The sequence below is a fragment of the Callorhinus ursinus genome, unplaced genomic scaffold (assembly GCF_003265705.2).
Source record: "Callorhinus ursinus isolate GAN/ISIS: 27379988/994484 unplaced genomic scaffold, GSC_fseal_2.0 scaffold13, whole genome shotgun sequence".
NCBI classification, from domain to species: domain Eukaryota; kingdom Metazoa; phylum Chordata; class Mammalia; order Carnivora; family Otariidae; genus Callorhinus; species Callorhinus ursinus.
In genome coordinates this window covers 15,843,932-15,859,620 of record NW_027397075.1, presented here as the reverse complement: position 1 = coordinate 15,859,620, position 15,689 = coordinate 15,843,932, and the positions used below count along the sequence as shown (strand labels likewise).

General features: G+C 48.4%; 1 protein-coding gene across 3 annotated transcripts in view; it reads right to left on the bottom strand.

The window, feature by feature from the left end:
• Window positions 1–1,673: 1,673 nt before the first annotated feature.
• LUC7L (LUC7 like) overlaps window positions 1,674–15,689 on the bottom strand; it is a 36,224-nt gene continuing 22,208 nt past the window's right edge. For 2 of the 3 annotated variants that reach the window (XM_025878172.2, XM_025878169.2), the window contains 6 exons: window positions 15,440–15,583; window positions 10,125–10,301; window positions 6,227–6,315; window positions 3,670–3,699; window positions 2,808–2,975; window positions 1,674–2,024 (listed from right to left, as the gene is read on the bottom strand). In XM_025878172.2, the coding sequence (XP_025733957.1) occupies window positions 1,883–2,024; window positions 2,808–2,975; window positions 3,670–3,699; window positions 6,227–6,315; window positions 10,125–10,301; window positions 15,440–15,583 (750 nt within the window). In that variant the 3' untranslated portion in view covers window positions 1,674–1,882. Of the gene's footprint in view, window positions 2,025–2,770; window positions 2,976–3,669; window positions 3,700–6,226; window positions 6,316–10,124; window positions 10,302–15,439; window positions 15,584–15,689 lie in introns of all 3 variants that reach the window. The other variant, XM_025878170.2, reaches the window with a different exon arrangement.

Sequence of the window (15,689 nt, the reverse complement as noted above, 5' to 3'; positions counted from 1 at the left end):
CGTGGTGGTGGTGGTGGGGGGGAACCTCAAGAGCCTGACTCCACCACCATGATCTCAGAGCCCTGGAGGATCTACACCTGTTGGCCTGACCCACCCAAATCTCAGGGATTGCAACTGCCTCCTGACCTGCGTCCCTGCTTCTCTCTACAAATATTTCCCACATTTTCATATTCTTCAAGAGGACTCAGGGTGGCATGGTGACCTCTCTGCCCCCAGCCCCCTTATGATTTATGGGTGACTTCCTCTAGGAACCTTCCACATCCCCGTCTGGGAGCTCTCCTCCCCTGGAACCCAACTAGGGTGAGCTATGGGGTCCTCAGAGTGTTGTGCATGGCCTTCGTCCATTTGACCTCTTCCTCTCCACCCACCCAGGACCATGTGTCCACTAAACCCCTTCCACACACAGGAGAGTGAGCAGTACTTGAAACCCATGAGACTCAGAGGTTTGGGGTACACCAGGGACAGGTGGGTGCCTCTAGCAACGAGGTTGGAAGAGCCAAGCACAAGAGCTCAAGACCACCGGCTCCTAGACAGAGTGAGGAACACCCAGGTGTGGGGGGAGCACGTGCAGCTTCCAGGCATCCTACAACTGTCTCAACCTCAGCCTTACCTTTGCGGCTGACACCTCATTACTACTCCTAAGTCCAGGGATGTCTTCACTCTGCCTTTTCAAAACCACTCCTCCACGGATGGTGGTGATGGCTGCACAACACAGGAACACACTTAATAATGGCTGAAATGTTTAAGTTTTGTGTATTTTACTACAGGTTTTTTTTTTTTTTTTTTTTAAAGTCCAGGAGATGAGGGATGGAGGCGGGAGGTCCTTCTGTCATCCTGGCTCCGAGCTGCGCACCCTCATGCTGCCTGACCTGGGGTGTGTTCTGCCTGCTTCAGCCCAGGCAGCCGAACAGTCATGCACCCACAATCCCAGGCCTCATCCCCTTTGCCCCTCCCCTCCTTAGGACCACCCTTAACCCACTCATGGCTTTGCACCAACCTGCATCTACTTCCCAAACTCTAGAGGACACGCCTCTACTCAATGAGCTTGGGGTCTATTCTACCTACCAAGCAGGTATCCTTCCCCCAAGAAGTGAAAAGAAGAGATTCCCTGTTACCCTTTTCAGAAGGGCTCATTTTGGTCTCTTAGTAAATGTGACAGAATAGCTGAGAGCATGGGTACCACCAGGCTCTCTTGAGTATGAGTCAAACTACAACCTGACCCAAATCAGCATCTCCCGCCTCTGAGGACCCCGTGGCTGTCATGTGGATGTTGTCCAAAGGCCTTTGTCCTTAAGTAACTCCCAAAGGGGAAGCTGCAGTGTGGTTCACTGTAGCCAGGCTGAGGCTGCGCTAACAGCAGACTAGACGGGCAGCCCTTCCTAAAGAAGTGGATGTGGAATGGGGCACCTCCCTCCTCCCCAGGGGAGCCTGCTGTGGTCTGCACTAAGGGGTGGAGCTGTGCAGCCCAGCAAGCAGACAGCACATTGCACCCCAGACAGTCAGGGCAGGGCAGCAGGCATTTCGGATGCCAACAGTCAAAGGGAGTCTAACATTAAGTCACAATTTCTGAGGGTGAGCTTGCTCACCGAGAACATCCAGTGTGCCACCCGCTGTGGGAGGCCACGGTGAAGTCCCTAGAGCACAGCAGGACAGCAGAGACCCCACCGCAGCAGTAAGGAGGCCGTCTGTCAGATTTATTTATTCCTACTCAACAGAACCCCAGAACACAGGAGCAACTCTGTACATCGCTAGAAATTCACAGCGAGCTCCAAAACAATAGAAATTGTAAACTACAAAAGATGAGTTGTATTCAGCAAATATAAAGAGTAACTTTAGGCTGTGTTGAATGTTTATCAGACTATTTACAGGCCCGGATGCAGGTTCAGATTTCACCAGCCTCCTTTTCCTCTGACCTCCGCGAAGTTGTCTTCCCATTGGAGCTCTCCAGCCTCCAGTCAGCAGCCCCTCGCTCACTGCGCCCATGCTCCCAGGACTCCTCCCTTGGTGCCCGTTCTCTGGAGAACCTGGGAAATGAGAATCAGAGGCTCGGAGGAGGCCAGCATCCCTCTTCTGGCTGACTCCTTGAGCACTGGCTACTTGGACCCTCAACATCAGCTCAGGTAAGACCAAGACACAGCACGCCCGGGGAAGCCCTTGGCAGGCAGAGGGCAGCCGTCTAGTGCCCAAGCCACTACAAGGGAGTGTTCAGGCAGCCACTCAAAAGTGACATTTGTAAAGATTTCTCCTAACAGGGTAGGCTTTTGCTATAACGTGAGTGAAGCAAAGGACCACAAAGTGTACATGTGGAGTATGATCCATTACATAAACAGTGGAAAAAAGGCTATAATCAAGCACACAAAGGTGCTCACAGCGCTTACCTCAAAGTGTCAGTATGAATGTTTTTTGGGCTGTTTTTCCTTAAGAAAACCACAACAGAGGTAAGCAGGGCCTGGTCAGAAAGCAAATCTCAGGGGCTCTGTGTACTGAGGGGACACTGAGCATGTGGCAGGTCACGAGGGAGCTCTGCCTGTGTAACCACCTCCACAGCCTCTCAACTTGTCCCAGCCCTGAATCCACCTGCTGCTCGAGCTTACAGCTCCCTATGCGCTGGGCCCCATTCACGACTCCTCAAGGCTCCAACACTCAGTTCCAGAGATGCCCAGCCAGGCTCCTGAGCAAAAGCCCCAGACCCATCCCGACCAGGCATGGCCAACAGGCCCCAGCGATGGACCCCCAGAAGACCCTGGGAACACAAAGAGAAGGGGCTCACTCCTGGTTGCAGCTACTGAAGGAGTCAGAGTAGTTACTTGTATTTCGCACTCCGGTCCCTGGAAGCCCGGCGGTGGCCCCGGCTGTGGCTGCGGGAACGGCTGCGGTGGCGCCGGTGTCTGTCTCGGGACCGGGATCGGGACGACTTTCGTCGCTCCCTGGAGGTAGATCTGGACCTCCTGCGACGCCGATCCCGGGAGCGTGACCTGCAGCAGACAAGCAGAAGGCTCTGAAGGCCATGATGCCCCCTGCCAATGGCCCTTCTCTCACAAGAAGTTCTGCTAGATGTTTCACTGGCATCTCCCCTACCCTTCTACAAATTTACAACTGGGGTCCACAACAGTTCCATCAATTCAGAATTATGGCCCCCTCCCGCTGATGCTTCCACAAAACACCTCGCCAGGAAACACCTGCCACCCCACAGGCCTCAGCAGTACCTTCTGACTTCCCCTCTCATTTACAGTGGATTCCTCTGCTGCACTAAGCCCCAACCAACCTGGCAACAGATGGATAGGGCCTGAGCTTGGTCCCTCACCAGCCCTGCCCACCAGAAAACAAGTGTGAGGCTATAAAAGTTAACTAATAAGGAAAAATGCATGTGGAGGGGTGCCTGGGGGGGCTCAGTCAGTTAAGTGACTCTTGGTTTCGGCTCACGTTGTGATCTCAGGGTCATGAGATTGAGGTCCACGTCAAGCTACACGCATAGGGCAGCATGTAGCTTGGGGCTCTCTCCCTCTCCCTGTGCTCCCCACTGCTGCATGTGCATGCATGCACACACTCTCTCTCTCCCATAAATAAATCTTAAAAAAGAAAAAAAAAATGTGGGGGGAGAAAAAAAGACAAAAAATGTGGGTGGAAAAAAGGGCATCTGAGAACATGTTAATGGACCTGGAAACCTACCTCCTTCTATCTCTGGTTCTTGATCCAGACCTAAAACGAAAAAAGAAAAAAGACAAAGAGAAAAAAAGGATGAGCAATTTCCCCCAAACAGCCCGCCCCACGGTCCACGAGCTGAAGGAGTGCTGGCTTTCCACCGAGTCGGCTCACCCATTCTCAGGCCCACAGCTCCAAGTGTCAATGCCCACAGCATGAGGCCAGCCCCCAAACCCCAGGGGTCAAATGCTACACTCTGAGTTCAACAACTAGCTCATCGAAGTCACCTGCACAGCTATGCAGACTGTCACACAGCGGATGCAAGGCTGGACAGGATCTAAAGTCACCAAAGGACACCAAAGTTAAAGCAAAGCCAAAGCCTCAAGTTCCAGACACAGGGTCACTGCTAGGTGAGGGTCACATGACCTCCCTGAGACCTATATAACCAACCAGCAATCCAAGAAATACACGATACAATGAGTTCTCATTTTACACCCTGTTCTACAGCAAAAATTAACAAAGTAACTAGCAAAATGTGCTGAGGGGGATGTGACAGAAGATGTTCACACAACATGCATCTAAAGGATGATCTGAAAGTTTTTTGTAAAGCAATTTTTCCAACACCTACTAATTTAAATTCCTTTGTCCTAGGAATTCTAAGAAATTTTATAAACCAATCAAACATACCAAAATAAGGATAATTACTATAGTACTCATTCAAAAATGGTTTTATAGGGATACCTGGGTGGCTCGTCTGTTAAGTTTCTGACTCTTGATTTCGGCTCGGGTCATGATCTCAGGGTCCTAGGACGGAGCCCTGCATAAGGCTCCACTCAGCAGGGAGTCTGCTTGAGGATTTCCTTCCCTTTGCCCCCCCCCGCCCACGCTCTGTCTCTCTCAAATAAATAAATCTTTAAAAAACGAAATAGGGGTGCCTCCGTGGCTCAGTGTGTTGGGCATCTGCCTTCAGCTTGGGTCATGATCCCAGGGTACTTGGATCGGGCCCCACGTCGAGCTCCCTGCTTAGCGGAGAGCCTGTTTCTCCCTCTCCTATGCCCCCGGCTTGTACTCTCTGTCAAATAAAGAATAATAAAATCTTAAAATAAAACCCCCAAATTGGGGCACCTGGGTGGCTCAGATGGTTAAGAGTCTGCCTTTGGCTCAGGTCATGATCTCAGAGTCCTGGGATTGAGTATCAGGCTCCCAGCTCAATGAGGAGTCTGCTTCTCCCTCTACCCCTCCCCCTGCTCATGCTCTCATGCTCTCTTGCTCTTTAAAATAAATAAAATCTTCATGATTTTATTTATTTGTCAGAGAGAGAGATAGAGAGTGTGTGTGTGTATGCACACACAAGCAGGGGGAGCAGCAGACAGAGGGAGAAGCAGGCTTCCCGCTGATCAAGGAGCCCAATGTGGGACTCGATCCCAGAACCCTGCGATCACAACCCGAGCTGAAGGCAGACGCTTAACTGACTGAGCCACCCAGGTGTCCCATAAGTAAACTCTTAAAAACAAAACAAAACCCACAAAAGACAAAAATAGCTTTATAGAAACTTCGTCATCCAAAACTGAAATTAGGGATGCCTTATGTGTTTTGCTTAATACATTTTTATACTGTTTGAATCTATTTTGTTTTTGTTTGAGTCTCTTTACAATCAAAATCGGTTAGTAATGAAAAGAAGCACAATAAATACAATAAACACTTACTTGTTGTTTCTGAATTATACACTAATTCCTCCAGGAAAGCCCAGCTTCTGGGTCTTTCAAAGACAGTGAGCTGCACCCCATGACAGTGGGGTCCTGGCTCCAGCCTTTTCCCTGAACTCTGACCACGTCTCCTAAGCATCTCAAACTGAGTATGGCCAGAGCCAAATTCTACTGCCCACCACCCCCCCCTTCACCCTAGTACACTGCTCCCAGTGTTCTCCATCCCCTAAGTGGCAGCTCCAGGCCTGAAACCATGAGGCCAGCTCTGTTCCCCCTTTGCTTGCCTCACAACCTTACACCAGGAAATCTTAACAGCTCTATCCCCACAACACACTGAGACCCCGCTCACCCTGTCAACTGGCACCTCCTTCACTGGGACTCTTGCTGCTTCCACCCTTACCACCTACGCTCGTTCTCAGCAGAGCCCGACAACCCTCAGTCAACTCCAGAGTCTGCTCAGACCTAAGGCCCTTCCCGGACAGATTTTCCCTTCAGCAAGTATGGCTGTTTGACAGAGCATGCCCCAGCTCCAGAGGGTGTCAGCTCCTGCCCAACTTGTTGGCTGAGTGCTGCGTCCCCAGGACCCATTAGGCGGGTCAGGGCACAGAAGGTTCCTCTCCTGCTCCTACTGCTCAGCCTCCCCTACACCTTCCAAGGTATGAGCGAGGTTGCCACAGCTGCATGTGCAGCTTCGGATGACTGTCCGCACCACACAGCGCTCCTCCCAGGCCAGCCAAAATCCCGCTCTTCTGAAGGCTGCATGTCTGCTCATTTTTCTTTTAAGGGCCACGTAGGTCCGTAGCAGACCTCAATTGCTACAAGCCAGACTGCAAGGAAGGAGCAGGGTCTCTTTGGGCATGTGCGTACTGTGGACTCACCTCCTGCTCAGTCGCTCCTCCCGCTCTCTCTCCTCTCTCCTCCTCAGTCGATCCTGATTTCTCTTCTCCTGCTTTTCAGCCACAGTTTTCTAAATAAACAAAGAGTTGGAAAATGAGAGAAGAAAAAGTTATACCAACTAGAGTATGAATGTTGTTTAACAAAGCACTTTTATGGGGCGCCCAAGCATCTGCTTTCGGCTCAGGTCATGATCTCAGGGTCCTGGGATCGAGCCCCACATCGGGCTCCCTGCTCGGCGGGAAGTCTGCTTCTCCCTCTCCCGCTCCCCCTGCTTGTGTTCCCTCTCTCGCTGTGTCTCTCTCTATCAAATAAATAAATAAAATCTTGGGCGCCTGGGTGGCTCAGTTGGTTAAGCGACTGCCTTCGGCTCAGGTCATGATCCTGGAGTCCCTGGATCGAGTCCCGCATCGGGCTCCCTGCTCAGCGGGGAGTCTGCTTCTCCCTCTGACCCTCCCCCCTCTCATGTGCTTTCTCCCTCATTCTCTCTCTCTCAAATAAAGGAATAAAATCTTTAAAAAAATAAATAAATAAAATCTTAAAAAAGAAAAAAGCACTTTTACACGATCTCAATATTAGTAATTTAGAAATCTAAAAAAAAACTCTTAGGAAACAGGAACATTATCACCTTTAAAGATTCTTAATAGAAAATACACGAAAGCAACGCTTTTATAAATACATCTTAGAAATTCGGTGACAAACTGCATATTCTAAGAGGTGCTATGGTTCTAAGGCACAGAAACTGATCTTTTGATTCACACCAATCCAGATAGTTTTTTACCCAAAGGAGATTCCACACACTTCACTGTAAAAAACCACATGTCTGACCAAACCTATCCTGCTGCCCAGGAGCAGCCTGTCCTTCGAGTGCTGAGTGCTACCCTGACTTGAGACCCAGCCTTGGTGGGGACAGCAGGCCAAGGAAGGTAGACCGTGAACACTCCACAACCGGCTGGCTTTCCTGTTTGCTTGCTTGCTTTAGTATTTTAAGTAATCTCTACACCCACCGTGGGGCTGAAACTTACAGCCCCAAGACCAAGAGTCCCATGCTCTACCGAATGAGAAAGCCAAGGACTCCCACAACTGGCTTTCAACACCAAGCTCAATACTTGGCTCATCAGGCTCGATGGTGAACACAACAGAAAAGACAATGCAACAGAGTGGAGGAGGCCGGGAGAAATTCCACTGTGGAACACTACTGACACAGCTTAGCTCAAAGCACTAAGTCCAGTCTACATACCCCCACCCCCATATCAACCCAAAGCCTTTTTTTTTTTTTAAAGATTTTATTTATTTATTTGAGAGAGAGAGAATGAGAGATAGAGAGCACGAGAGGGAAGAGGGTCAGAGGGAGAAGCAGACTCCCCACTGAGCAGGGAGCCCGATGTGGGACTCGTTCCCGGGACTCCAGGATCATGACCTGAGCCGAAGGCAGTCGCTTAACCAACTGAGCCACCCAGGCGCCCTCAACCCAAAGCCTTTTGATGTCCCCCCCTCTCTGCTGATGGAATGAAGCCCTAAGGGGGAGTAAAGTAGGGCCAGGGAGACAAAGGGTCACGAAGGATAACCCTGTATCTCAGTGAAAACTGCAGTCAGGCCCCTGAACAAAAGGGTATAGCAAGGCCTGAGGGAGAGGGGCCAGCTATCCTCCTCAAAGCACTCACAAGGTGCGAGAGCCCTCCTATCTGGAGCCTCTGGCTCTCCACCCCTGGCTTCACTTGTCTTGGACCTGAGCAGGCACACAAGGATGGACACATTAGGGTTAAGGATGGGAGTTTCAGCCCCTCAACTTACATGCAGACTCCTCCTAAAGAGGATGTGACTGAGTACAGGGCTATGGTCTGGTATTAACTCCTTCACAAACCTCTCTACTTCCTACACACTGTCCTTCCACCCCTAAGAAAGAAGGCCTTGCCTCACTATTACCTGGGTGTGTGGCCTGGAGGTGTGAGCACCTCTGGGACCACTGTAAGTGAAGCCATCTCTGGTTAGGGCCCAGAACTGTCACCCTCCTGACTGTTTAGAGGTGCACTTCCAAACATGTTTTCAGTTGTTAGTTTAACAGCCATTATCAAAAGCTGTAATATATTTGTGTTGTTTTGGTCAACTACGTACAACTCACACTGCAAAGATAAAGCATGCCTTCTTGATCTAGTTAATACTAAGTTCTTTAGAGGTGCGCCTGGCTGGCTCAGCCAGTACAGCATGTGGCTCTTGATCTTGGGGTTTTAAGTTTGAGTCCCATGTTGCATGTAATGATTACTGAAAAATAAAATCTTCAAAAAAACAAAAACTTGTTCTTAAAGTTTCAGGGGAAAAAATTCCAATACAATCTCATCTCTGTTGGAGAAATATGTGTTAAAAAAAAAAATAAAAGGCTTTCAGGTTTAAAAAAATATCAAAACTAGGGACACCTGGGTGGCTCAGTCTTCGGCTCAGGTCATGGTCTCAGGGTCGTGGGACTGAGACCCCCCATCAGGCTCCCTGCTCGGCGGGAAGCCTGGTTCTCCCTCTCCCTCTCCCCCTGCTTGTGTTCCCCCTCTTGCTGTGTCTCTGTCAAATAAATAAAATCTTAAAAAAAAAAATCAAAACTAAATTATGGGGTGCTATGAAATGGAAATACAATTTAAAGGAGAAATGGAAGGGATGCCTGGGTGGTTCAGTTCATTAAGCATCTGACTCTGGCTCAGGTCATGATCTCTGGGCTCTGTGCTCAGTGGAGAGTTTACTTGGGGATTCTCTCTTGATTCTCTCTCTCCCTCTGCCCCTCCCCCTGCTCACGCGCATGCTCCTCTCAAATAAATAAATTTAAAAAAAAAAAAGAAGAAGAAATGTGTAACAGAGTGTATCACTTTCCAAAATTCTATTGGGAGCACAGGAGCGAACTGTGTTAAGACCAGTGGCTGCCACCCCAGCTCCACTCCCAGTGCCAAGTTCACACCTCACCTACTGGCAACCCCTCCTCACGTGCAGGGCTCTGCCCCTTGCTCCTTCTAGGGGCACACAAGGCCCTCCACCTTGATTGCTGCAGTGTCCCAGTCAAGTGCCATGCGTCTTTCCACCAAATTTCATGTGTCTGGAGGGAAGACCTGCATAGTTCCCAGCACCCCAACCTAGTGGTCCCTGCACACAGCAGGGAGGACTCCACCAGTCTGAAAAATAATTCAAAGTATCTGAAACATGCTCACCCATCCTTCTAAGCGTTCCAGACCCAAAGAAAGTTTTAGAGTTTAACCCAGGAAACTGAAGAGCCTTGAGGAAGAGACAAAGGTGGGCAGTGGTGAAGCAGTGCTATCCAAAAAACTCCACCATGTTCTCGTCCTTCCGAGGAGACTCAAAGGCAAGGGCCAGGAAGTATGATCTTCTGTCTAGCCTAACCACTCTCCATGCATCCGCCTCTGCCGAAGGAGAAAAATGAGACTACTGGCTCTTCCCATCTCCAACCAAAAGTTATTTCAGAGGTGTGCGAGAGCTCTCTGTACCAGAGGACTAGACTCTGCATTTTTTTCCTGCAAACAAGTGCAGACTAATCGCTTTGGATTCTGAGACCTTTGTTCTCTTGGGTGAATGAGGTGATAAAATCTAAATATTTCACTATAAAACTCAAAGACATGTTCTTAGAAAAGATGAAAATGGTGCCTGGGTGGCTCAGTCAGTTAAGTGTCTCAAGTGGCGTCATGGTCTCAGGATCCTGGGAGTGAGCCCCACGGCAGGCTCCCTGCTCAGCGGGGAGTGTGCTTGTCCTTCTGCCCCGCCCCCATTTCTGCACACTCTCTCTCAATAAATAAAATCTTAAAAAAAAGATCAAAACACAAGGTTTTCTAGAAGTTAACACGAAGACATCACTTCTTGGGTTTCTCCAGAAACCACATATTAACGTACCCTCAACTGATCAAGCTTCTCTCGGATCTGAATGAACCCCAAGTGTAACTTGCCCCCGAAGTGGTCCGCAAGACGACGGTCATTGTCGTGGAGACCAAGGTAGGCCGAACAGACCTCACAGACACGCAGCTTCTGCTGTTGAAAACTGGATGCAGGCATGGAATTTCTGTATTCTTCCTGGACAGTGGGAACAGAGCAATGAAAATGAAGTACACAGAACCACAACTAAACAGTCAACCCCCAAAATGTAAATATTTGAAGGGACTATAGAGGTGACTTTTAAATAAACAAAAAATGGATCATTGACAAGCTTCAGATATTTGTAACTGACTCTATTTCCATTGCTTATTTACGAAATGAACAATCATGATTTCAAAGCAATAAGGAACATTCAAAATTCTCAAACAAGCAGGATGCTGTCTGTTCTCAAAGGCCAGCAGGAAAGGCAGGTCTCAGTTACACACAGTGGAGAGCTCTAGGAGGACCACAGGAACAAGGGAGACTCTTCAAAAGGGGCCCTCAAAAAAACAAAGCACAAAAACCAAACCAAATAAACAAACAAGAGCCACTCATGGAGACTGTCCCAACGTCTAGGAAGCTATATGCCAACTCTGCCCTAAAAGCTAAAATTTGGATGGACAAATACAGTAGACACTCTCTTCAAAAAAGAATGTGTCCGACAGAACAAGCAAAACACCCCCCCCCACCCCCGGCAGCCACTCCAGTCAGAATGGATGAAATACAGAAGAAATGAAGTAATAAGACATGGTTCCTGGTGCTGGTGGCAAAGTCAAAACCCGCCTCTAAGACCCAGGTTTAAGAAATGGCATTCCACGGGGCGCCTGGGTGGCTCAGATGTTAATATTAAACATCTGTCTTCAGCTCAGGTCATGATCTCCAGGTCCTAGGATCGAGCCCCACATCAGGCTCCAGGCTGGCTCAATGGGGAGTCTGCTTCTCCCTCTCCCTCTGCCTCTCCCCCTGCTTGGGCTCTGTCTCTCTCTCTCAAATGAATAAAAAAAAAACCTTAAAAAAGAAAGAAAGAAAAAAGAAATGCATTCCAACAGTCACTGGTCTTTTTTAAAGCGATCTTCCACGGGATGCCTGGGTGGCTCAGTTGGTTAACCCTCTGCCTTTCGCTCAGGTCATGATCTTAGGGTCCTGGGATCAAGTCCCACATCGGGCTCCTTGCTCAGTGGGGAGCCTGCTTCTCCCTCTGCCGGACGCTCCCCCTGCTTGTGTGCATGCCCTCTCTCTCTCTGACAAATAAATAAAATCTTTTAAAAAATTTTAAAAAGGGGAGCCTGGGTAGCTCAGTTGGTTAAGTGTCTGCCATTGGCTTGGGTCATGATCCCGGAGTCCCGGGATCGAGCCCCACAATGGGGTCCCCGCTCAGCGGGGGGGGAGGGGGGGTCTGCTTCTCCCTCTGCCCTTCACCCCCCTTGTGCACACTCCATCTCAAATAAATAAAATCTTTTTTAAAAATTAAAAAAAAAGGGATATTCCATTAATTCACACATTCAAAATTCCCTGGCAAATGCAGATTAAAATACCACATCACTCACGAAACTGGCAAAGACATAAACAAAGATGCACTCTCATACACTATTGGTAGGATACTATGTACGTTGGCGCAACCCACAGGAAGTGCAGCTGAATTATCTGTGAAAGCCAGACAGGGGTGCCTGGGTGGCTCAGATGGTTAAGCGTCTGCCTTCAGCTCAGGTCATGATCCCAGAGTCCTGGGATCAAGTCCCGCATCAGGCTCCCTGCTCCTTGGCAGCCTGCTTCTCCCTCTGCCTCTGTCTGTCTCTCATGAATAAAAAAAAAAAAAAAAAAAAAAAAAAAAGCCAGACAGGTGTGTGCCGTTTCCAGGAACTCTTCCGGGTGTGTGTCCTAGAACACACTCATACATGTGCCAGCAAGGATACTTTCTGTGAACGGTGTGTGAAGATGAGAAACCACTAATACGCTAGAAAACTACCAAAAGATAGTCACACGTTCATGGAACAGAACCCTACAGCAAGAAACTGAAGGAAGTTGTACATAGCAACAAGCAGAAACCTCAAAAACTGGTGTGTGAATAATGCAAGCGAGAAAGACATACACAGCATTTATGGGGGATTTTTTTAAAAGCACAAAGCGCACACGCGCACAAACGCGCAGGCAAGCACACAGTTTATGGGCAGCACACACATGTAATAAAGGGTAAAGACAGAATGGAAGGCACACTAATGTCTGCATTAGTGACAGGAGGGACAGGAGGGGACTGGAGAGGGAAGCACTGGGAACCTGAATTTCCATTATGGTGTGCTACAGCTTTTATTAAAGAGAAAAAACAAAACCAAAATCCTTAGGCAAAAATGACAAATATGGTGGACCCATGAATATTTGTGATAATCTATCCCTTTCTGTAATTTTGAAACTTCAACTACCGCCTTCTAATTTCTTTCAAAGTAAACCCTAATCATGCTGAGTGGAAAACAAAACAAAACAAATACAACAGTCTCGAAAGGGTACGGTACTGTATGACTCCATTTACATAACATTCTTAAAATGACTACAATATAGAGATGCAGGAGATTTGTAATTGCCAGGGGTCAGAGAAGTGGACGTGGCTACAGAAGGGTCACGGGAGGGATCTTAGTGGTGATGGATGTTCCGTATCGTGACTGTCAACATCCTATTATATCGTGCTATGGTTTTTCAAGATGTTATCACCAGGGGAAACTGGATAAAGGGCACATGGGATCTCTCTGTATTATTTCTTGAGACTACTGAACACCCTTGCCTGCTGAGAGCAGAAAGGAACTCACGGGTGCCACACCACCAGAGATCAGCATGGTGGAGGCCTCCCCAACACCATCCTGTCTTGCCCAGTGGTTTTAAGGAAGTGGTGCTGCCTCCTGGGGGCACTCTCAGTGATGGGGATATGGAGGACAATGGCTGGGGTAAGGATGCTCCGAGTCCTGGGCACGAACACCCATGCATCCCACATCCTGCTCCTGTCTGGGCTGTCTAAAGACATGATGAACCCCTCATCTACAATCATTTACAGCCACATACAAATCTCTGAGCCATCCCAGGGATTTCTGGTGTCTGTTCTGCTCTTGGAAGCATGAAGGGCTGGGCATCAGGGTGCACTAAGAAGCAACAGAGCTTCCCTCCTCTCTGGCCTTTCTGGTACAGCAGTCAGCAACCCAAGGAGCCTGACTCTGTTCTACACATAAACATGTATTTTCCACTTCAGTAGAAAAGAGTTTAGATTCTATGTTAAGGACTTATATACATGACTTATATTATAATAGAAGTTGAGGGATTTAAATACTGTGCAAAACGCAAAATTTAAATATACACCCAATTTCCCAGAAATGGAATTACTCTCTAAACCAGGGAACACTGTTCGGAACTTTACCAAGTCACACTTCCATGGCAATGCCACTTTAAACATCCCCGGCAGCTGTCACATTCCCGACCCCATCTGTCTTACAGCGCGAATACGTTTTACATACAAAACATCATTGTCAATTCTTTTCCCTCTCGTGTTCAAGAATGGACTATATTAGCTACGGACGTCACTGAAGGGGATGATGTTCTACCAGGGGTATGAAGCAGTATCTCAGCACCATCCTCCGACAGATACATGCTGCTGACCCCAATCCTAGCACGGCCCCATCCTGAGTAACCCTTCTGCTCTCTGTACTTACCACCGCCTCAGTGAGCATCACTCTAGCACTCACAGGCCCTGGGCACCACTCATGCATTCAGTTAATCATTCCTGAGCTCCTACTGTGTGTTAAGCACCATGCCGAACCAGGGGTACAGAGGTAACCACAGAGAGACTGCACCAGGGGGGCAACTACATTTCATCTCCTCATCTCTGCCCAGGCTCCCTGACCCCATCACTCTTAATAACCTTCTCAGCCTGTGGGTCTCAGCTAAGGGCACTTCCAGCATCACTCCACCTAGAGACCCCTGACAACACAAAGTCACTCTCAAACTCAGACCCCATTTCTTTTGAGCACCTATCTTCATGTGAACAAATCTTATTCATCTGTTCACATACCCTTCTGTCTGTATGCCCTGACAACTCGAGCACAGTCTCTATGAGGAGGGCCTCCTCTGGTGTGCTTACAACTAAAAACTATCTGGGGTGCCTGGCTGGCTCAGTGGGTTAAGCATCTGCCTTCGGCTCAGGTCATGATCCCAGGGTCCTGGGATTGAGCCACGTGTTGGGCTCCCTGTTCGGCAGGAAGTCTGCTTTTTCCCTTCCCTCTGCCTTCCCCCACCTCCCCCACCTGCTCATGCTCTCTCTTGCTCTGCTAATAAAAAAAAAAACATTTTTTATTTTTTTTAAATGTTTTATTTATTTATTCACGAGAGTCAGAGAGAGAGAGAGAGAGAAAGGCAGAGGGAGAGGGAGAAGCAGGCTCACCACAGAGCAGGGAGCCTGATGCGGGACTCGATCCCAGGACTCTAGGATCATGACCTGAGCCGAAGGCAGACACTTAACCATCTGAGCCACCCAGGCGCCCTCTAAATAAAATTTTTAAAAAGAAAAAAGAAAAACAACTTAAAACTATCTGGCACACAGCTGGACCTTAACAAGCATTTACTCCGGGAATACAACCATCCCTGCCTCCCTCTGACTCTACTATTCCCACCATTCTCAAAGCCTATGTGAGCCATTTCCAGTTCCAGTGGTAAGGACTTGAGAGCCAGAGAATATCTAATGGATAAAATAATTTGGAAGAAAATGGCTGTCAAGAATACAAACACTGAGTCCCTGACTCAGTTTCTCCACCACCCTGCCAGTGTGTCCTAACTGGTCTGGTACCCTAGCTGACACCACTTGGATGCTACCCTCAATCTGCACAGGTTCTCTACCTGAGATGCAGTGTCACCAAGAACACGCAGGTTTTGTTCTTTAGGGCAATCTGCACTACCCCTCTGGCCCACTCACACCAGCTGAGTGACCACCACAACCCAGCAAACCCCTACGGAGCCAGAGGACCAGAGAGTAAACGACACCACTCTAGTGACTCTTCAACGCTCAGGACTGCGCTCTGCATATGGATGTTATGCTCAGGGCTGGCAAGTGACGGGTCTGATGTCACACTAGGGTTACAGGGGACAGAGCAAAGGTACAAACCCAAGTATGCGCAGACTCTAAATCCTACAACCCTGTCCACAGAGCACCCTATTTCCAACTTCTTCCCAATATTAAAAAAATGGAATAGTTTAATTTTAGCCCAAACAGTCAACATTTAGGGGTTACTACGTTTCCTCTTTCTTGAAGACATTTCCCCACCAACCTCAGCTTCTTTTTTCTTTGCACGGACTTTCTCCACTTCCATAAGAATCTTCTGGGATTCATCCACATTTCCCTCAGCTCCCAGTTGCTCAGCTTTAGCAAGAAGTTTTCCTATTTCTTCATTCAACTCATGTACTTTTTCTGCCTGAAAGAAGACAATCAGGTAAGCAGACATCTAAAACCAAAAGATCTTAACACAGAGACAATGAGTGTTTCTCTTGCTGGACTTCTCTGTTCTACCAAAATTAAAT